This window comes from Opisthocomus hoazin, chromosome 6 (assembly GCF_030867145.1).
Source record: "Opisthocomus hoazin isolate bOpiHoa1 chromosome 6, bOpiHoa1.hap1, whole genome shotgun sequence".
Taxonomy (NCBI): Eukaryota; Metazoa; Chordata; class Aves; order Opisthocomiformes; family Opisthocomidae; genus Opisthocomus; species Opisthocomus hoazin.
The window spans coordinates 22,647,899-22,670,954 of record NC_134419.1 but is presented as its reverse complement, the minus strand read 5'-3'; the positions used below and the strand labels follow the sequence as shown (position 1 = coordinate 22,670,954).

Sequence of the window (23,056 nt, the reverse complement as noted above, 5' to 3'; positions counted from 1 at the left end):
AACCTCAGCACCCTGTAGAAGGGGATAAAGTCCCTGTAGTGCACATGCGGAACATGTTAGGGAAGACAGTTTGGGTTAGTCCTGCCTCGGGCAAAGGCAAGCCTGTCCGTGGGATTGCTTTTGCTCAAGGATCTGGGTGCACCTGGTGAGTAATGCAGAAGGATGGGGAAGTCCGATGTGTACCTCATGGGGATTTGATTTTGGGTGAGAATAGTCCATAAATAAATTGTATAAAGTTACTTGTTAAATAACCCTGTCACTGTCTGTTATCACTGTTATAATTGTTATGTGTTAGACCAGTGGTATCATAGTAAGAATCACCCAGACTGAAGAAGGATGGACTTTTTGATGAAAACTGGCAGAGCACAGCGATGACGGAACTGGACCTGGTTTTCAACAACTGGCACCCAGCAACTTCATCAAGATCAACATCTCCTGCAGACTGTGGATACAGGCCGCACCGGATACATCAGCCGTGAGCTCCAGATGCAGCAAGTGACCACCCATCACCTCTCCTGCCACGGAAGACCATTACGACAGATGGAGCCCAAAGTCATGTATCAAATGAACTCAATGGACACTTTAGAGTGATGACCCATAGACTAAGGGAATGATATCTGGAGGCAGGAGAAGTGGTGGTGATCACCTGGACAATGGGGGACCTGGGCATGACGTAGATGGTATGGAATAAGGGGTGGATAATGTCCTGGGTTTGGCCAGGACAGGGTTAATTTTCACCGGAATCCAGGAAGGGACACAGCCGGGCAGGCTGACCCAACCTGGCCAAATGGAGCAGGGTATTCCATACCATGTGCTGTCATGCTGGGTTCCGGTGGGGGGGAGCTGGGCGGCGGGAACTCACTCACAGCTCGGGAGCGCGCAGCGGCGATGGTTCAGGAGAGCAGCTCTGTTGTGCGGTCTGTGTTGTTTTGTGTACTCCCCTTTTCTGTATCAGTGTTGTTGCTGTTCCCTTTGTTTGCTGTTCTGTTAAACTGCCCTTATCCCGACCCACCAGTTTCTGCCTGTTTCTTTCCATTCTCCTCTGCACCCCAGCGGTTTCACACAGACGGAGGGGCGGCCGCCTGGCGCTTTTGTTGCCGGCCGCAGCCAAACCATAACAATTAACCAACAAAATGCAATCCAAACCCTATCTTTTTCTCTGCAACCAAGCAAGATATGACTGATGGGTGAAGCTCAGCAGAAGATCTGGGGTCTAGTGGGGATTTATTCCATTAGGAAAATACTGTTTATGATAGCAGTACATTTCTAAGCTATTGACAAGGATGTCTGGGCCAATCAAATTACATAAATAAATCACAACAAGCAGCCAACCTATGACTTGACAATTTTGGACCAAAGTGAGCATATGAGGTTTACAGGCTGATTGTGTCCAAGAGGGGAAGGAAGGAAAATTTTCTTTTAAGTAATGGTGAGTGAGGCAGAAGTCATACCCTTTCAATTAATGATCATCTGACAAAATCTGATGGCACAACATACAACCAAGTATCATTAATCCCAGCCAGTTACGCTCTGTATTTTAACCATTACTGCTGTTCCAAAAGGAAAGTTAAATAAAACCTAGAGGGAAATGGATTTTTGTAATGGCTTATACAGCTTCAGTTGACACAAACCCTGTGCAGCATACTTCTAGAAACTTAACATCTTACAGACAAAACCATAGATGATAAGGATGGATGATATCTGCTAAGCCATCTGTTCTATTTCATTGCCAAGGCAAAACTGCATATTTATTTGACTTTTACATTAGTTTTAAATACTCCGGTGGATGGAGCTTGCACTATTCCCCTAGGGAGGTTGGGCTCACTACAGAATACTTTTCACTGGCAAGGTATTTTTCCTGGTATTCAGCTTAAACCTCCCCTTTTTAATTTCATCGTGCATGTGCATGATCTATCTGTGCATGTGCAAGTTTCCATGTTTCAGTACACAGGGAAAAGAAGCTGTACACATCAAGGACTGTTATGTAAATAGGTTTTAAGAGAGTAAAGAGTGCATACACAGAAGGTCTCGGAGAGAACAGCATCTATTCTCCTACTAGAGAATGTCAAGACAGTGAAGTCTTATGTTTCTCAGGTACTGACTATAATTATTGCAGTGTTATCCAAAATCTCTAGTAGGAGGGGACAGACAACATTTTCAGGACACCAACAGTTTCTTTCATCCATATGATAGCAGCAGCAGCCACTTGTTTCTCGACCAGAAGCTCTGCAGAGACACGGTAGGCAACATGCCTCCAGTTCTCCTCTGTGGAGGATGGAGCCAGGGAGGCTACAGAGACAGAGGAGAGCTGGATGCAGTCTCCCCAGTCATCAGCCAACCTTGACTTAGCATAGACTAACATTGACCCAGTGTCACACTTTCCACCTGATGCTCAGACAGGTTCAGAACCACACAGCAAGCCTAGCATAATTGCTAGTCTGTGTGAAACTCTCAGGCTAGCAGTTTAGTGTACCCTTTTTGTTTTCGTTTCCTAAGATTTCGATTGTTACATGATTCCTTGAATTTGGAGTGCTGGTGGAAGGAGATTGTGTATAGGACTTTGTACTGCTGTGTATCTGTCCTGAGTACATTTTGCTCTCCTCAAAACCGATTCAGATCTGACATCTTTAATGCTTTGCTTCATTATTCGCCTTTAGCATCTTTCTCTATGCATAGGTTGTCCTCCAATGTAAAAGACTGCTTGTTCGGTAATTAGGTTAACAACGGGGTTTTTTTCACTTAATCAGCCTCCTACACCCTTACTAATTTGGAGATCAGGTTAATTGAAGTTAATCGAAGTCAATCCATTACAAAAGTCTATTTTTGCTCTGTTTTTAATAAGAGTTGAAGAACCCTTCTCTGTAGTTAAATCTCATTGAACTTGTAAATCTAAGTAACATTTAAAAGCAACTTGTTCATAATTGGTAACTTTTCTACATAGCTTAAGGTTTGTGTGTTCTGTTTTGTTGGTTTTTTTTTTCCCCAGCAGATGAAGCTGACAAACTTAATTTCAGACAATTTCACTACAAATTGCCCCCTTCACTATTTCTCACTGTTTCCAGTGGGAATATAACTTGTTTTCAAGGAAGACAGTAGCCCATAGCAATACTGAGAAATATCATCAGCAGAGGCATAAAGCTGATACATACATTTTTAACAGTTTACCACTGCATCTAGGTACCATATACAGAGTCTCCATAAAAATGCTGGGAATCTGGGACAATTATTGTCTCTGATGAGATGCCATAAGATTCAGTGGCATATTCTGACTAGAAATAGATTTGAAGTCACAACCCCACAACTCATTTATAAAAACTATTGTCTCAACTTTTCTATTCCCTTTACAAACAAATTTCTCGTAACAGCATCCTCACTTCTGTTCACATCCTCCTCTTTTCCTGACTAGTTCAGAATAGTCTGAATAACAGAAATGTTAAATACTGTAAGTCCAAGAACAGAAGTCTGCAACCATCCCCTATGACAAATGACATTTTATGACCTATCAACTATTTTTAAATCCTTTCACTGCACACATTTGATTTTGTATCACACTGCTTTCTTTACCAAAGTATCACACAGGACCAAGTCATGGACCAAGTCTACCTAATTCCTTGCCCATAGCATTAATAGTACTAGGTTACATGAATCAGGAGAAGGAAAAGTTTAAAAACTCCCGTATCCAACAACTAGTTCAGCAAGCACCCAGCCACGAAAGTGAAATATGGCAGCTGAAGGCAGCTCGCCGTGCCCCACCAGGCAGGCCACCGCTAGGGGGCCGCTGCTGTGCCCCGATTGGCAGCGAAGCCCTCGGCAGCCCGGACCCGAGCACCCTCAGGCTGAACTGCCACTCCCTCGTCACGGGTCTGGAAGTTTGTTTAAAGGCAAAGCGATCACCACTGCCTCTCATATATATAGCTGGAAGTTGGCACAGTGTACTGCGAAGTATCCCAAAACACTTCTGCTCGCACACGGTTCCCTCAGCTCCAGCATCCGACTGGCCCAACGACACAGCATGGCCTCTGCCCCGGCTCTGTTGGGTCACTCCGATGCACGGCTGGAAGTTGAGCCTTCTCGCTCCTCCCTGTCACTGCTGCCATGGTGACAGTTTGTTTGCAACACTATGACCAAAACACCCAAGATCTGTAAGTGATATTAACTTGGAAGTGAACTAATTCATCCAGTAATCACTTATTACCTGATTACACATTACCTAATCACAGGCTCAATAATTAACAGTTCTTTTTGTCTGGGTGTATAAATTGTCCAGTTGGTATGTAGGTAAGGTCAAACTAAACACTGCATCTAGACAGAACTCGGGAGGCATGGGAGGATAAACCAGGGATACAACTGACATGGGCAAGGACCAATGATAACTGCTTAAGGCTCATGGGAATATGAACTTTTAGGGAAGGACCCTTTTCCCCTCTCCACTTCCCTTCTATTTTTCCCCCCAAATCAATGCTGTAAGCATCCTTGCCTGGCAGCTCTCTTCTGCCATACAAAGCAAGCACTTTCTAATGGAAAATGAGAAGCAGAACAGACTAGAAGCAGAGGGGTGAGCACAGGCAGGTGGTGAAGGTGGGAGGAACAGGAAGACCCTGAAGCAGTGGGGTTTTCCAGGGTTCTCACTATTGCTGGATGCTGGAGGAGCCCTCTGCCTAACCTGGTTGCCACAGGGACACTGAGATGTCAGGGAGGCGGTAACAAAGATGAGGGTAGCTGAAATGACTGCGTTGGGCAGGCAGAGACCACACGCGTAGGAAAACACATTCCATTGCCCTCAGCAGTCACAGATGAATGGAGTTTAAAATCAGATTTTGGGGCATAGAACAATGAAGACAGGAAAAGTTCCATTCGTTAAGTTGCCATAAACTGAGCTGACTGAACAAGTTCTCTGAAATCTTTAGAGGTGACAGACTGCAAGCAAAACACCAAATAAGAGAGGTGATTCACTTAGGAAATGCTGTGCTAGTGTTTCAGTAGCAAGTACCAAGAAGAACAAGGTGACCCTTTAAGAGAGCATCTGTACACAAACCCAAATGCAGTCAAGGAACATTTCTTCTGCTTATATTAGAAAACTGTCCCCATTAAGCTACCAGTATTTCTCATTCATCTGAATTGATGCTTATAACAGCTTTAATAAGCTGATGAAAAAGTCTGCAATGTTTGGAACAATTCTGTACACTCTCATCACTACTGTTTGTTAACAGGGGTCATACTCACTAATTTTTAAAGACAGTTCTAAAACTAGTAATATACTATCTTCACATAGATGTTATTTGGTGTGGACAATATTATCTGTTCAAAGCTGTAAGACCTTTTAGTTTATTCTTAAAACACTTATATAGACACTCACATACACATATTATCCAATTAAAGAGAGTCCAGAGGGAAAAAAATAAAAAAAAAAACTCACTGGAAGTCTAAGAAAAAAAAGTATCTTTGAGGAATGATTGGGATCAGTTAGTCTAAAGACTAAGAGAATCACGTGGCAGCCTTCCAGATTTTAAATATATAAGAATTTTCAGCAAGTGCAAATAGAAAACTAACCTCTGTAGGCAGAGTAGAATGAATAAGAAGTGATGGACTTAAATTGCAAAAAAGAGAATTTTAGGGATTTTAGTGGTAAGAATGGCAAAGTGCTAGGACGGATGGCCTGAAGAACTTGCAAGTCTCCACCCACAAAGATTTTCACAAACAAATTAAAAATATTTCTAGGATGACTTTGCATACTCGTTATGATTGAGGGTACAACAATATATTAGATGACTTTTCTGTCATCTTTTTCTGTTACATGATTTTATGTAACAGTAAGATTTTTGTGATATTGCAAGTTTAATAAAATACAAGTTTGTATATCACTTTGACTGATCCTTCATGGAACACAGAGCAGTATTTCCCCTATGTCCAGTCATGTTACAACACCATGGGAACACTCATTTCTTAGGGACTTTTGTCATTTCTCCTTCCATGTCTGGCAGAATCAAGCAAGGCAGAGGCAGGTTCCAAAAACAGTGAAAGAAAAATAGTAGCTAAGTTCCAGGAATCACCTATGTTTAAGAATAAGCAAAAATTCAGTAGACTCAGAAGTTGTTAATCTTGTCTGAAATCTTAGTTTCAAACAAAGATGCTAGCATGTTCTTGGAGATTAAAGGAAAAAAAAAAGTATTTAAGTGGATATTCCCATCATTCACAGGATGTGTGAAGACTTGAGACTGAAGAATTCCACCTGGCACAGAAAGAGGGTGCAGATGCCCTTGACCCGCAGGAAAACCTTCAACTTCACTTCTAACTGCTATTAGGTCAACTATTTAATCGCCTCCAAGGTGTGAGTTGTGACCACCTTGGACTCACTTTTTTTTGTTTGTTTTTTTTAAAGTACACAGAAGGAAAAGCACATCATAGTACTGATCACCCAGACCTTATTAGAAACCACGGTTTCATATGCAAAATACAATAATTTGCCTATTTAAATCCTGTAATTCTGCAGAGAGGTGCACTCTACTTGTGTGGGTAACATGGAACGCTCACCTCAGAGCCTGTCCTGACCAAGCAGCACTCTCTTCTGATCTCCTGTAACTTTCAGCTCCCCAGCAGCCCCCCAACCCCCCCATTCTTCTAGTTTTGATTTTGTGCAAGTTAACTGAGTTAGCAGAGGCTGAGTTCGCTCAGGACTTAATTGTTAGGTACTAGTACTTTCAGAGAAAGTACAGTTTGCAGTGCATGTTCTGTACCATAAATTGGAGCAAACGTTATTTCACAAGATACCTCTATGACTATGACATGAATTCCATTTCATAGAGCAAAGGAAACACTCGCACAGATGCCATCCACTCATTTTGCACTACTCTGGATTCTCCAGAATGAGTGAATGAAACAGTTTATTCTGATGCAGACTTTCTGGGTTTGCTCAAATAAACATTCAACTGTGCCTGGCAGGGTGGGGCTGAAGTTTGGTTTTTCTAAACATTTCATATTGTCATTCTGAAACTTACAGGCATGCTCAACTTTGCAGGATTTCCCTTTCATGCTGGGAGCAACAACTGAGCCAGCATGCAAGGAGCAGCACAGGAAAAATTAAGAAGTGCAACAATCATTCATTTTTCACCACAGTTCCAACACCACTCCCACGCAAACTGATGGTAAATATTTCATTGACAGCAAGAGTTCAGGGTCTAACCCAGAGCCAGCCGCAATATATTAGGCTGTGACCACTGAGAGGGTCAGATGCAGGTCTGGTATAAGTGGGCTGAACTTTTAACAACTTCGATAGAATTTCCACCACCTTTTGCCAGGAACATATTTGATCTGAGCATGGGATCTGCATTAAATGAGTATTGTCTATGCAAAACTCTGCAGTCTCCTTACTGCTTTCTGATGCTTTCTATTCATAGTCCCATTGCTAACTAACTGTTTCATAATAACAAAACTAAGCAAACTTGCCTTTTGGAAACCAACCAGCAGATCCTGTGACAGACCACTGGACAAGGAGTAATGGGAAATGATGCCTAACCTGCTTAAAAAAAAACAAAACAACACAACAAAGCAAAAACTTAAGCAAGACAAAAAGCACAAATTTTCATCCTTCTCCAGAGAGGACAAGCAAACAGTGTAATTTCAGCTTCCCCAGCACTTTAAATATAAAAGCTCTCTGTTGAAATAGAGACAGCAACCACAAACGGAACTGTAGTAATGTCTCTGCAATCAGCACAGCTCTGGGTACATCTGCATGCCTAGGGGCAGATAAATTACGGGTATCTAGGGCTGGCGGGATGCAAGACAGATCAAGTCCAGACACCAGCTAGCCACATTAGCACTGCTGAGACTAGTAAGACACACAAAATATGGTACATTAGCTTAAGCTGCCCTGTGGTTACGCAGCTATCTAGCTTTCAGGCTCAGATAACCAGGTCAAAGCACAGAGATGTGTCTGCACTTGACATACCCTTCCATGTGAAAGGTACATTAAAATCAAACACAAACCTCCAGAAATGTGTAGCTACAAAGAGAAACAAGAAGGGCAGCCTGTTCTTCTGGTCTCCTTTGCTTTTCATCTCACTCTTCCAAACTTCACTTTCCCAAATTCTAATAAATTCATAGGATACTGTGGCAGCATTTTAAAGACGGGTAGGATCAAGACAGATACAAGTCCAAGCCTTTTTCCTAAATCACTCTCAAGGTCACGCTCATTTAACTCAAATGCAAATACACACAGAACCAGGAGTCAAAGGCAAATGACTGCGTTCACATTCTCCTCTCATGTATCATCAGCAACAGAAACTGCTGTCCCTCAACCACTAGTCAAACAGGCCTGACATTTCTTTGTAATGGACACAGCAGTAACATACGACCTGAGTATCATTCTGACAACATGGGAAATCTGTTCATGAATGCCTCATGAATTATGTTCATGCCCATCTCTGTTAGACCAAAACTTTATTCAAATCACAGGACTTGTCTGAGTCTTCCACCACCTCCAACTTTGTCTAAAATGCCATGTCTAACAGCAGGGCTAACAGCAGAGCATTACCAACCTTTTTTGCCACGTGCCAGAGGGTCACAGTCACAAATCCAAGCCAGCCCAGCAGACAGCTACCCTGGGACAGAACCAAGCAGAAACATAAGGCATGTTTGTTTCTGCCTTCATGTAAGTAGTTCATATTTTGACATCCTTCCCACTTCTACAGTACAACAAATTAGAGGGATTACAGTGTCACCTGAATCTGGCAGGTTTTGCAAGCTTTTTAAATTCAATGCAAAGTATGTATCAGACATAAAATGTCACAGGCTTCATTCGTTATGTTATCAAAACTCTGAACATGTTAAAGCCATCATTGTACTATCTCCAAAACCGAGGCAGACATGGATGTGCTTGTCGTACCCATGTAATGCTCAGAGATTACAAGTTTTTTTCGGTTCCTTGGCTCTGAATAGGAGGTCTAATGCATGCAATTGTATCAGTGAAAATCCTACTTCTGATTTGTGGGAACTCCACCACTTTCAGTTTCATTAAATTACTGCCAGATTGTGATCACAATGAGGAAACACAGTTAAGGCATTGCAGTTGATTGATGGACAGGGGGAGAACTCATGCTGGTGGTTAGACTGCCATTATTTTGTGGTTAATATTGTTTCTTTGCTGACTCATTATAACACTGACATTCATTTAGAAGGAAAGGAGAAGGTTTATTAGGTTGATTTCGCTTAACAGAGAGTAGAGGCCACACACAGGGCTAAGGCTGCAAGTGACACATCAAACTGGCTTTAAACACAGCTAAAAATGCTTTGTTATTTTTTTCACTTTTCTCTGAAGTGTGGTTTAGAGCTGTACTAACCTCATTCCGTGCAGTAACACAGTCAAACAGGGCAAAAAGCAATGTCTCCAGCAATACTTACGCTTTCTCCTAAGCAAATTTGTTTGTCTGCAGTCCCTTCTATCCCTGCAAATAAACGTTTTGATGAAATGAACAAGTCTGGAGGAAACTTCTTCAGTAAGAAAAATCAAAACTCTGGTTATTTTATCAACAAAGTACCCGCACAAATGCACACACAATCAACAGAGGCTGGTGTGAAGGCTGCTTGATAACCTGTGTGAGAAAGCTGGGTCACCTGCCTGAATAAGCATGAATTTGTTTTGTAATTCCCAAGGTGTCAAGCTGAGGTGGTACCAACCTGTTCCGTACCTTGTGTCTTTACTACTCTGCTCCTGAAAGGCTGCCCACAGGTGGATAATAGACAATACTCTGCTAAGTTTGGAGGACTACAGTAAAGGCAAGACTGAAGTACAGACTTTATCGAAGATCCGTGCCACAGCTTTTGAACTTGTGCTCCCGAATTTTGTAATTAAACTCCAGCTACCAGGACTTTGTTAGTCAGGGTTTTAATGTTGCATAGCATGATACACTCTCACCGCACTTCAGCAGGGGAAGTATGTTGCAGTCACACATACTTACATGAGCACACAAACACACCACAACTACTGCAGGTTTACACCATTCCCACACAAACACTACAGCCCCCAATACTGCAAGGGGAGAAATCAAGCTAGACCCAAGGTCCTCCTTCCTCTTGGACACAACACCCAAGGAACACTGCCCCATCTCACCCAGCTTCCCTGTGTTGGGCCTCAGCCCTACCTCCTCTCCCTCCTTTCTGACTCAGAGGTGCAGGTTTCCCTCCTAACTGCCCTGCACTCGCCTTTTCTTAGCTCCAGCCTCCCTCCCGGCAGTGCCCATGCTGAGCTACACCCACAGTGTAGCAGGACAGGAGGACTCTCACTGGCAGGCCCTTGGCCATAGTGCCTCGTACAGCCAGCTGCAGTCAGCGCTGCTTCAGCTAAGTACAAATAAAAATAGAGACTTCAACAAAAATCCTTTCATAAACAATCTAAGACCTGCAATGCACTTCTACCAAAAAAAAAACAAAACAAAAACCAACTTCTAGTTGCCTTTACATTGCCCCCAAAGCTTACCCGGGGTTGCTTGTTTGCACTGAGAGAAGCTGCCAGGCGGAGCCGGAGGGCACACGCCCTGCTGCCCCCGCGGCGCGGCCAGGCGGTCCCTCAGGGAGCTGTGACGGCCCCGGCCTCTGCCGAGGACGCGCCTGTCCGCTCAAGCCCGGCGCTTTCCTCACCGCGCGTTAGAGGCTCTGGCTGCTTTTAAGGTCAGCGATTTGGTGCTCCTGGTGAAATAATCAGAATTAAATAGTAGTGTTTAAGTGCTTCCCAACAAAAACACTCTGTGAAGCCCTGGCCTACTTTACGGCTGCTGCGCTTAAATTGTCACCTTTAAGTTTCAGATTTAACACCCATTAACCCACCGTTCACGGGGGCGACCAGCACCTCATGCTAAGACGCTGGTTTAACCTTTCAACACTGCGAACGCCAGCGGGGGGTTATGAGGCGAGGGGCGGGGCTGCAGGCTAGAAGCTGTAGCGGCCCGCCCGCCGGCAGGCAGCAGCACCCGCCCCCGCTTTGCTGCGGGCCCTTTACCGCGCGCGCTTTTCGTTCCTTTACACATTACAAAGATAAAAGTGCTTTTCAGGTTGTTGGTTTTTTTTTGTGGGGTTTGGGGTTCTTTGTTGTTGTTGTTCCTCCGCTGCCGAGCCAGGTGGACTCGGAGGTCCCCTCCCCGTGGGCCTGCCGGCCCTGTGGGACGCGCGGCGCCGACCGCCTGGCCCGGCTGCAGAGGCGGCCGCCGCCCAGCCCCGGCAACAAACCCAGACAAAACATGGCGAGAGGGAAGGCGAGGGGAAGGGTAACGCGGCGCAGGAAGAGCCGGGCCGGGCCGGCAGGAAAACCAGGGAGAGCGCAGGAACAGCACACAGAAAGGGGGCAGAGGGCAGCGGCAGCGTTTCAAGTGCCCTCGAAGAGGGCCTGGGGAAGAAGAGAGTGTGGTTTTCGCCTCAGAATAAGCAATTCCGAGCCGCTCCTAGTTTCTCCGACGGCTGAGTGCCGTCGTTCCCCGAAGGTGGCGTGGCGCGGGCTCTCCCCAGCGCCCCCCGCCGCGGGCAAAAGCCTGTCCAGGGCCATTTTGTGTCGAGGCGGGAGGTGATGGTGGGTGGCGTCGGGTGCCGTAGGAAGGATCTCATGTTGGAATACGGGAGCCGTGCTTCTTAAATGGAATAAAACACATATTCTAAAATACTAAGGTGTTTGGAGTCTTCAGACATCAAAATTCAGGTAAATCCTAATCTGAAATACTTTACATCTTTTAACTGGTTCTGGTTTCTGCAGGCACAGTGTGCTTTTTGTCTGGAGCTTTGCCCAGAGAGGTAGTGGAGGCCCCATCCCTGGAAACATTCAAGACCAGGTTGGACAGGGCTCTGAGCAACCTGATCTAGTTAGTGGTGTCCCTGCTCGCTGCGGGGGGGTTGGACTAGATGACCTCTAGGGGTCCCTTCCAACCCAAAACTTTCTATGATTCTTTTTGTATCACACAGCACACTTCCACAGTGTAGCTGCTAGGCTGAGTATTGTGTTTCCCCATTCTTCTCTCGCTGGTGGGAAAAGACTGCTCGCTGAGCCTTTTATGTTAGTTCATTCTGTTAAAGGGCCTTGCTTTGTTGTCCTCTGAACCCTCTTTAATGCCTCTGCATTTTTCAGCAAGTTTAGTGAAGAGCAGAACTTCACCCTGTGTCATTAGAAAGTCCTGACTAGAACCATTTCCTCTGATGAAGCATTTTAAGTTAAAAGATTAAGTATTCCTTCACTATCACCTCAATCGTGCAGACAAGTTCCTCTCCCTCACACCTATTTTATTTATTAGAAAAATAAACCACAACCACTTTCACGTGGGAAACACAGCCTCTGAGATGAAAGTTAAGCTTAAAGATTTCCTCAAGCAACATTTGCAATATGATAAAGAGCTGATAAAATTCAAAATGTTTTAAAATTCTAAGACAAAAAAATATTTTTGCAACAGAGTTGTAGGCTGCTTTGAAGTAATGTCTCTGTGCCAACACAAAGGATTTGTTCAAAAGGTGCATTGATCAATTAACTATGACTATGAGAAACTACATACCAGCTACAAGCAATTTCTTATCTTGCGCCTAAACGAGCAGTAGAAGTGGGAGTTGTGGTGGAAATAAATAACATCTAAAAGTGCCTGGCATTTGCAAAAAGGCTCACATGTATTGCTTGTGCAACAGGCATCTGGGTGGTCACCAGATTAGAATAAATCATTAGCCCATAGTTGTGTCTTTGCTGAAAGCCAGAAAGATAATGCAGACTTTGGCCATGTTTTTTTTTCTGTAGTAGCACCTCTTCAGAACGTGTTTTTCAGCCAAGATCTCGACCCTTCTTTCAACCATGAGGATAGAGTTGCACATGGTACTAGAAATTATTTTTTCTTCTCCCACCTTACAGTAGCTGTGATACAGCAGCATCCAGCTCGTCAAAGCACAAGGAAATATTGCAAGTAGCTGGGCTATAAATGACCTGGCAGACCACTGCACATATTTAAAATGCCACAGATTCCAGCTTATTGAATAATACCACAAAATTAAAAATGTTCACTTGTAAACATCCTTGTGTATATATTATGTATAAATCTTTGTGGGAAGGTGAGAATTCATAAGACCTTGCCCAGAGTTGCTCCGGAAAGAACTGCAGACCTAAGCATAGAGTTCACAAGTGAAAATTCTCAGCTTTATATCTGTATTACCAGAGGGGATTGCCTCCCTTCATTTCAATTGGAAAATAATAGAATCATAGAGCAGTTTGGGTTGGAAGGGACCTTTAAAGTCATCTAGTCCAACCTCACCTGCAGTGAGCACGGACATCTACCGCTAGATCAGGTTGCTCAGAGCCCTGTCCAAGCTGACCTTGAACATTTCCAAGGATGGGGCATCTACTGCCTTTCTGGGCAACTTCTTCCAGTGTTTCACCACCCTCACTGTAAAAAATTTCTTCCTTATATCCAGTCTAAATCTACCCTTCTTTAGTTTAAAACCACTACCCTTTGTCCTATATCCAACTGTAGTCCAATGCCCTCACCAATCCTGAATTTTCCTTGAAATTTGTTCCCCCGTATACTGTCAGTCACAATCTTGTACCAAATCCAATTTCCACATCATGAAAATTGTTACTGCACTTTCTCTGTAATCATATAAATTCTATTTCTGTTGTGTATAGCAATTCCCCACCTTCACATAATACAATTGTAGGTGCTCGATCTGGGCAAGAATTTGCCTGAGACGATATTCCAGCAATTTATACCAGTGTCCTTCAAAGCCAGTAAGTCTTGGCTTGTGCCAAGTGTATCTATGCTCTAAGAGAGCAAAGCTACCTTTAGCAGACAGCTCAGGTCAGCACCTGAAAGAGTCAGCTGTCAGCTATGATTCAAACCACTGGTTTTAACTGGTTTAAACTGTTTTTTCCCAGGTAGTGATAGTGCTTTCATTGATGATTTCATGGAGACTAGCAGATAATTTTAACCCGGTATTTATACTGTGATTTCCCTCTAGTCTGTGTTTTCCAAATGTTCATTAGTTATCAAAAATTATGCAGTCTGATTTTTGAGCCCACTGTAACTGAGAAGAGTGATTTCAGATAAACACTGCAAAGCTACATACACATGTTAATATTAAATGTGGCTTTGGTCACATGCGTTTCCAATGAACCATTTTGATGTATAGTCATTGTACTATTTTTTTGAAAATGGATCTTGTCCAAGCAATCGTTCACGTAAGCTCAAAATAAATACTGGCCTTTGTATCAGGTTTTCATTATGCTACTACTAAACCAGGCTTGTTGGAAGGTTCACAGAGGGTTGATGAGCTTTGTCAGCTCTGCTTTATTAGGACTTTTCCATGCTGGAGCATTCCTGGGTGTGGCTGATGGGATTTCCTGCGTTTTCATCCTGTGGAGGTAGCACGTAGGGTCTGAGTGCAAGGAAATGGTTCCTGCTTCACTCCTGTTTAAGATTTTTTCGGTAGGGTAAGAGATCTGGCTGCGCAGAGCTTGGCTTGGGGGCTTTGTTTGGAAACTGCTGCATGTGGCAAAACATCTCAGAATTTGTGGATGAGCAGGGGAGACACAAGGAATGTGTCACCCTGTTCTTGCAAGGGAGAGGGTCCTTAACATTGTAATTCTCTTCAGTGGATCACAGAAGTCTACGCTAATTATGTTCCGAACTTCCCCCCAGACAATATATTTTTTAATATCTTAATTTGCATTAGATGCTTGAGTTTCAGATCTCTCTAGACACTTATTTCAGCAGAGATCTTGTAGTGGAACAAGTTAGCTGTACCACATGTTCTTATATCTAGCTTCTGTGTGCAGAGTGAATTTGATTACTGTTAATTATCATAGAAAATCCTGTGGATAGAGTAATAATTGAAGGGACATTTCTTGACCCAATGTGATTTTTGCAGACTGTGTAAAAAGAAATAAGGTTCTATCAGAATAAATTAGGCGATAGAGAATGAGCAAACTCTTTCCGTCTGTAAATGCAAAGATGTATTAGAAAAGTTTGTGAAAGCAGATTATAGGAACTGAATTTAGATTAATTTTGTCTGTTTATTTCTTAAATCCTTGAAGGTTCAGTTGTAGTTGGTTTCATTTTGTTTTCCAAGAAAAACAGTATGGGGAATTCTTGAAATACAATAGATGTTGTCCTGGGGAATTTTAGAACCCCATAAATGGCAAAGTCTGTGCTTTGGGAATTTCCAGCATTTCAGAGCTGAGTAGGTTACACAGCTCTGGTCTACATATCCACATTTTTGGATGCTTTGTTAATGTGACACTTTTTACAACATCTGATAATGCCTCAGACCATACAAAATGCAATCAGTATTGAGATTTCCCAGGCCAAATTAGGAAATGTTACAGTTGGGCAATCCCTGTATTTGTTAGCTGACAGAGTAAGAAAAGGATGGATAACAGTATTTTTACATTTTTGTGTCCCCTAGTTTTGGTCCTGACTGCCTGCATTGTGCAGCAAGGCCAAGGTTAATTTCTCCCAAATTGCCTGCAGGGTATTCTGGCTGCAGCCCCTCTATTACCCAAAGTAACCCTGCTATACCTGGGTTTCACACAGGCATACCTAGTTAGGGAGTTGCCAGAGGAACAGATTTTATGATCCTTTTCCCTCCCTGTTCTTTTCCTTACACTGGAAAAACAACTAGGAAAATGAATATAAATCAAAGGGCTGGGTTACTCTGGAGGATTCAGGCTATTTTATTTCACATAGACATTTGGTATAATACACCTTTTCAGTTCTCAGTTAATTTTCTCTGGCCGTTTGTCACATGGCCAACAACAGGACAAAGCTGCGCACCCGTTTGGTGCATACAGAAGGCAGTCTGGGCCCTGGGAAGGGTGTTTTCTATATTACACACTTCAAAACTGTGCATTACACATCTGGCCTAACTTGCTGGTGTATGGTAATGGTCTTTTTTTTTCCCAGAGGAACCCTTACTTTTATTATTATTATTTTATGACAGTTATTGTTCCCTGTCTGTATCTTGTTTACATGCATAGATGTGGCCTGTCTATGGAGGAAACAGATTTGAGTCATCTCAATCAAGAGCATAGGAAATGCTTCCCATGGCCCAGTGCCCACTCTGGTGTTTGCATTTCTTTTATTGCCTGAAATATGTAGGTCTTTGACTTCCCTACCAAAACTGGGCTCCTGTCACACAGTCACCTCCATAGGGGGAAACAGTCATTTTCCGCAAAGGCCCACAGTGCAATTATATGAGATAGATAAGTGAGGGATATAGAAACAAAGGCAAAGCAAAGGGAAGTGACTCACCTGTGGGCTATCAGCTACGAATACGCGAAGGCCAGTGGTACTCAGGAGGAGCCAGTGACAGAGCCATGCCATGACATAGCTCATCCCTTGTCACACGATCTCAGACCCATGTGGGACCAACAACCTAAATGCCCATAAGGCTTCAAGAGCGGAAGGGCCCTCATCCTTTGGATAAAAAAAAAACCTACAAATTTAGATGTCGCCATACATTATCTTTGTGCCTCACTGGTAGCACGTTGAGGGCTTAACTTAGACTGTCGTGTTTCATATACTCTGCACAGCAGTAACTTTATCCCTGGGATAAAGCAGTGCTTTCCCTCATGACTGTCAGCACCCGGGGTAAACCATCCCTGCCCAAATGAAGGCCTGAGCCAAGACAGACTTTATCTTGTGTGCAAATACAGATTTGACATTTTTTCCAGCCCTGCTCAGGTCACTAATTAAAAGCCTAGGAAGTGAGCACACATGAAATCATTCCTTCTGTACAGGCAGACAGATGGAGAGAAATTCCAGCCTGTTTCCACACTTTTGTCTTTGGGGCATTTTTGGAATTTCCCTCAGGAAGTGAGGTTATGACCTAGAGCCTTCCTTAGTAAGTAGGCTCTCGTTTCCCACAGTAAGCCTTGCATGGCGATGACATACAGTACGAGAAGGTGAGGTTTATCTTCACACTCCAACTGCATCCTGTATGAGCATCATGGAACTTAAAAGTAATACCAAGACGGAAGGGCCGCAAGAGAGGAAATGGAAGTCAAGCCTTTGGAAGAAGTAACACAGTATCTATTCAACTACACTTCCACAGTCTTTGCTGGAGGATGCAACAGAGCTGCAGCGGTTACATAGCTGAGGCCACCATTCTACATTTCATAACTTTCCTTGATGTTCGCAATAAGCTAAGAATTAAACTTATGAATTATATGAATGATATAAGTGAATTATTTCACTTATTCTACTTAGGCAGTTATGGTAAAACTGGCAGGCATCTGTTTTTTCTTCTGTTTGTACTTCATTAGCTGTTGGAGAAGAATCACTACTGTAGAGATTCTTTCAATGGTGTTTCATCAATACAGCATGTGCTGATGAAAAATTACATTCTAGCACTGATTTTGTATTTTACATGATCCTGTAAGTGGCATTATACATCTTAACTCCCTGCAGAATTGGCTTAACTCCAGCATGCACTGAAATTACGGAGTTCTTTCACTGACTTCTGTTGCCAAGAAAGCACACCTGGCATAAAACCCGCACAATAATACAAAACTACTAGTAATCTGATAACAAAATCTTTAAAAAAAAAATCAGTTTATTAATGTTTAGAAGTCAATAAAGCTATGTGCAAATTGAACAATAAAAGTCAGAAACTTTTTAAATACTATTTTTTAAACCAGAAAAAAAAGTTTAATTGCACTGGAAATTTAACTACAAAGGCAGTAAATTTTCTTTACAAAATACCACTTCTAGGAATTGCCAATAACTGTAAATCAGTCAGTTGCTCTCAGCTATCCCAGATATACCACTTTTGTTACAGTAATACTCTAGGCACATGAAGACTCTGGCATCTTATTAACTTATTTACATTGTACACATTCAACCCTATTAGCACAGGTTAGAAAAACAGAGGAGTAAAAATGATGCTGCAGAACAAATACATTCAATTTAATGACAAGTATTTCTTCCGTGAACTGATAAAATACAGACATCTTTGCTGAAATTATAAACATTAATAAAATGTGCCAAAATGTATTGCATTTTGTTATGGAAGTGCATTTATCTATAGTCATTTCACTTAAACTTTCCTTCTATTTTTCTGAAACTCAGGGTACTCTTTTCAGATTTTCCAAACAATCTTCACCTTGGAAAGACTATGAACCTGACACTGAAATGCCTGTTCAGTTTTTAATTCTTCTTACTTAGGCAAAAATCCTGCTGTTGTCAATAGTATCTTATACTATCGATTTACTTTCAGTCATCTTAAAGAGAAATGACCTTTAGTTCTACCTTGCATTTGCCATGATAATGCAGTTTATTCAATGCTGTAGAATAACCAGGCAATCAACATGTTGGGGCCAAAAGCTGCTCTGTGCTACTCCATAAAATCTAATGCAGTCAATGGAATTGTACAGTTGAAAATAACTGCAGAGTCTGGCTTATGGTCTTCAAATGTAATACGGAACAACAGCAAAAATTCACAGCTGTGAAATAAAACCCCAGTAGCTTTGGACTCTGCAAATAAAACCTTATCACTTAACTAAAAACTCTGGAAAGCGATGCCAAATTATGGTTGTATGTGGTCTAAGTTATATTTGTGTTATCTCTTTCCTTGTTATGTGCTAAACAAAACCTTCTGACCAACTACACCAGAGCCACCACTAAACTCAGTACAGAAAGATCTTTGTGTCAGTGGTTTGCTGCAAGTAAAGGAGAAATAACTTCACATTCTTCTCACAGGAAAAAAAAAAAAAAGATTCATTCTCCCTTTCCCTCCTCCCCCTCTCTCTTTCTCTCACACACACCAGGCATCATTTCACCAAGGCATCAGTCTTTCAGAGTTACTAAGGAGATTTCAGGATATGAATGCGCCTGACAATCCTAATCCCGAGCTGCCTCAGTGCAAAGACAAAACATGCTCCAAGGAAAAAGATTTTCTGGCCAGAACGGTCTGTCCCATTTCTTGAACTCCAGCCTCGCAAGTGCACCATTTGCCTCATTAGAACTAATGCTACTTGCTCACTTAGCCAAATGCTGCTGCCGTGAGCAGGAGGCATCTCAGCTCCCTGATTTCAGAGGAAGGCTTTGAAATACACCCATGGTTACTTCTAAGAAGATGAGGTAACATTGCCCGAAGACATGATGGTTTCAGGATGGTCGTCTTCCTCCTTCTGTGGGTGGGAGGAGTTATCAGACTTACTCCGGCTGAACTCCATCCCGCCAATGATCGGCCTCTTGAATTTGGTCCCAGAATCTGCTGGGGGACATTTGCAGCAGCACAGAATCTTGATGAAAGCCCTCCGCATTTCTTTATTTGTCAAGGTGTAGATGATGGGGTTCGTGGCTGAATTGAGCACGGCCAGTACTAAGAAATACTCTGCTTTATAGAGGATTGGGCAGGTCTTCACTTTACACCCCACATCCAGTAAAAGCAGGATGAACAAGGGAGCCCAGCAGGCAATGAAGGCACTCAGGACTATGATCACTGTCTTGAGCAAGGCTAGTGACTTTTCTGAGCTCCTAGTAGCTTTGGTAATGTTTTTCCGAAATGTCAGCCTGCGGCTCCTAGTCCTCACCATGGAGTAGATCCTGCAATAGAGCACGACAATAGATAACAAAAGGCCAGTGAAAACAGTGGTGCAAAAGAGAATATAGTGCTTGTGATAGAGAGGCAGCACAGTGGAGCAGTTGGACAAGAGGCTGATGCAGTTCCAGCCCATGATCGGGAGTCCCCCAAGTATCACGGAGATAAGCCAACAAGCACTGATCAGCAAGAAGGAACGGAAGCTGTTGCTGCCATTGTGGAGTTTCATCTTCAACATGGTGATGTACCTCTCAATGGCAATGGCCAACAAGCTGAACACAGAAGCTGACAAGGCAACAAACATGCTGCCTTCTCTCACAAACCACTGGGAGGGGGTGAGGCTGTAGGTCTTGTGTCCAGATAGCAGGAGGTTGGCAGTGTAAGCCACACCAGCCAGCAAGTCTGAAAGAGCCAAGTTCCCAATGAAATAGTACATGGGTCTGTGAAACTTCTTGGTTTTCCAGATGGTGAGCAAGACAAAAATGTTCTCTAAGATTATAAAGCAGCAAATTATGATAAAAATCACCGACGTCACTTTTATTCCACTGTCCGCATTGTCGTTTAGCTTTCCTGTGTAATTATAATGCTCTTTGATGACATAGTTGACATCAGTGTTGGCGAGGTTGCCGATGACCTTCAGCGGGGTGGTGGTGCTGGAGCTCATGGTGCCCAGCTGGGCGCTGCTTCCCCACACGGTCACCGTATTGTGACACTGAGCGTGAACCTGGTGGCTGCCCCGCAGCTCCTTGGCCCTGAAGCCTGCCCAGCACTGCTGCACAGCCTCAGAAACTGCAGCCCTGAGAACAAGAGACACAAAGCCCAGAGTTAAAAGCAGGAAGGCAAACAATGTAACAGATGATAAATGGTTTAAGATAATCTGCTGGTTTAATTGTACATCAGAGTCACAAACGCAATCACACAGGAATCAGTTTCATTCAGCTATTAAAATATGTTTAAAATATGGTCAGGTGTATTCAATAGGTAAAGCTAGTAAGACAGAGTTCTGTCATGCAGAGCTGAACTCTGAGTAAATTGGAGTTGGCAAGCACCGCATTACTGGACTTCTTTCAAGGCGAAAGATCTCAAAGCTCCCCAGCAATAAATTCTGGCGTATCTTTTTCTTCAGTTGGAAACATACCTTATAATACAACAGCAGATATTTAGGAAAGGAAGGGGCTTGATTTGATTGAACTGCAAATGCATGGAAGCCTGCACAGAAATTACTTGACAGGAGACCTGTGTGCTCCTCCATTAATGAAGTCTGAATACGTTTTTGAAGGGGGCAGCTATGCAACTTACTGATGACATCTTGAACAGCGGTGGATTCACTGATGTATATATAAGCAAGAGATCATCTCAAAGCTATAAACAGGAAAGGGGTGCCCTTGCTAAATAAAAAGAATATGCTTTACAAAACCTGGAGCAGTAAAAAGTTTAGAAAGACAAGAAAAATATGTAAATAAGCTAGATAGCAAACCCATTCTGTGGGTCTGAAACAAAGAATGGCAAAAAAAAAAATACCCTGCATTTGAATAACTCGCATTGCAAGCTTTTGAAATGGGCATGATGAAGGAATACAGACATATAGAGGAACCTCCCTTTACATACAAACGTTTTCTAGTGGACATTTAAAGAGAATTAAAGACGTGAAATCACGCAAGGGAAGAGCAGGCAGAGTTGCTAAATTGCAGCCTAAGGGGGGCAAAGCAGAAGGTGTGAGGCCAGCAGGCACGGCTCCCCGCGCCGCGCCCGAGCTCCGGCCCGCACCGCTCCTGTCCCGCTCCGCGCCCGGGCTCCAGACCGCACCGCTCCTGCTCCGCTTCGGTCTCCAGCGCGCACCGCTCCTGTGCCGCACCTCTCCCCGGCCTCGTCCTGCACCGACTCCGCCGGACGCGGCACCAAGGCGGGCACGGCGGGTCCCGGACAGCCCCCTCGCCTCTTTTGTTTCGGGAGCTCCGGGGGGACGCGCCGAGGGGCGAGCCGCGGCGCTGGTACTTCGCGGCGGACCCAGGCTCCGCAGGGGAGGCCCCGCGGTGCGGAGCAGCGGGGCGCGGCCGCGGCCCTCCAAGCCTTACCTCGCTCAAGCGCGGCGCGGAGCCCACATCGGCCCTGCGCATCCTGCGTGCCCGCGGAGCAACTCCGGTGGCCGGGCCGGGGGCTCGGCGGTTTTGCTGTTCCTGCGGCTGCCTCTCTCCACCCCGTTTCCGATCGCTCCCTGCTAACTCCTCCCTGCCGGCGGCCACGGGGCGGCTCGCGTGAGGGGCCCGGCAGCCCGCAGCGCCCCGCCGGCGGTCGGGGGATCCCCGCCGCGCCGCGCCCCGGCTCGCTCCGAGGCCCTGCCCGCCGCTGTGCCGGGGCGTTTATTAGACCCCACGGGCCTGGGGAAAGAAAGACGGGCCGAAGCGGAAAGCCCAGGAAGGCGTGAGGCAGGGAGCCCTCCCGCGGGACCCATCTCGCCCTGCTCGGCCGCGGGAGACGGCGAGGGGGACGCCCCGGGGGGGCTCCAGCCGTCCCTGCCCGTCTCTGCGCTGGACACCGCCGGCTACCGCCGCGGGCCCCGCGGGAATGCAGGGGCTCGAGTGGGGAAGGTGGTGTCAGCGGGGCCCGACCAGCTCCGAGCGTGGGCCCTGTGCCTCGGGGGTGCCGGTGCGCGCCCCCCCCCCCCCCCCCCCCCCAATCTTTCGTCCCCCTCTGAGTAGGCACAGCGGGGCTAAGGCCAAAGGAAGCATCCCGTGTGCCACCTCAGTCTTGGCTCATGGGGGACGGTGTAAGTAATGCGGGACAGTGTAAGTAATGCTTAAGAGAATACCTGGAAGAGGCTCTTCCCTTTTCCCACTTTACCCAGCTAGGGCCACGGAGCGATGTGGTTGTGTCGCGGCAGGCCCCGCGGCTGTGGCGCTGGGTGCCCCACCAGCCCCGGGGCCGGCGCAGCGGGGAGGCACAAGTCAGGACTGGCCCACGGCTGCCTCGCCTTATGCCACTGTCAAACACAGCCCTGCTTCCACATGCAAAAAACGTCTTTGAGTGTTAGAGGAGGGTGTAAGACACCTACCTGTTTGAAAATATGAAGATAAGTTTTAAATTCACTTTTTAAAACAAAATTAGCAATGACAACTGTTTCAGTTATAACAGTACTATTACATAAAGAGTTTAGGTTTTGTAATTCCTTCTGTCTTCAGACTTTTAAAAGACAAAACATCTCTACTGTACGCTAACCCTGTTGGTAATCTGCTGTTGCGCTTACTGCAGAAATTTTCCTCTTCCTTCATTGCACTGTTTTCTTTAACTCCACTTCAAATTGAAATGCAAAAGAATATCACAGACTGGAGCTCAATATATTAGGTCTTCTAGTTTATAGCATTGCACCAGTCAATTAGCAGTAGCAGTTGTTGGGGGGAAGCAGCTTTCCTCTGAAAGATGGTAAGAGTAACTCTACCCTCAGGAAGAAGGTCCCTCTCTCATTTATGCTAATAGTCAGGCTTCAATTGCTCCACGCCTCTCCCAGAAT

At 44.5% G+C, this 23,056-nt stretch overlaps 1 protein-coding gene across 2 annotated transcripts; it reads right to left on the bottom strand.

Moving 5' to 3' along the window:
• Positions 1-17,629: 17,629 nt before the first annotated feature.
• S1PR1 (sphingosine-1-phosphate receptor 1) lies at positions 17,630-22,433 on the bottom strand. 2 transcript variants are annotated; one of them, XM_075422223.1, is made up of 2 exons: positions 22,358-22,433; positions 17,630-20,345 (listed from the first exon to the last, which is right to left on the bottom strand). In XM_075422223.1, the coding sequence occupies exon 2, from the start codon at positions 20,210-20,212 to the stop codon at positions 19,073-19,075; it is 1,140 nt and encodes a 379-aa protein (XP_075278338.1). In that variant the 5' UTR covers positions 20,213-20,345; positions 22,358-22,433; the 3' UTR covers positions 17,630-19,072. The 2 variants fall into 2 exon arrangements, with proteins under 2 accessions (XP_075278338.1, XP_075278337.1); XM_075422222.1 differs by lacking the exon at positions 22,358-22,433 and adding an exon at positions 21,624-21,774.
• Between the last annotated feature and the right edge of the window lie 623 nt (positions 22,434-23,056).

Excerpts from the sequence above, each read along its gene's own strand:
- S1PR1 (XM_075422223.1), bottom strand. The coding sequence starts at position 20,212 with ATGAGCTCCAGCACCACCACCCCGCTGAAGGTCATCGGCAACCTCGCC.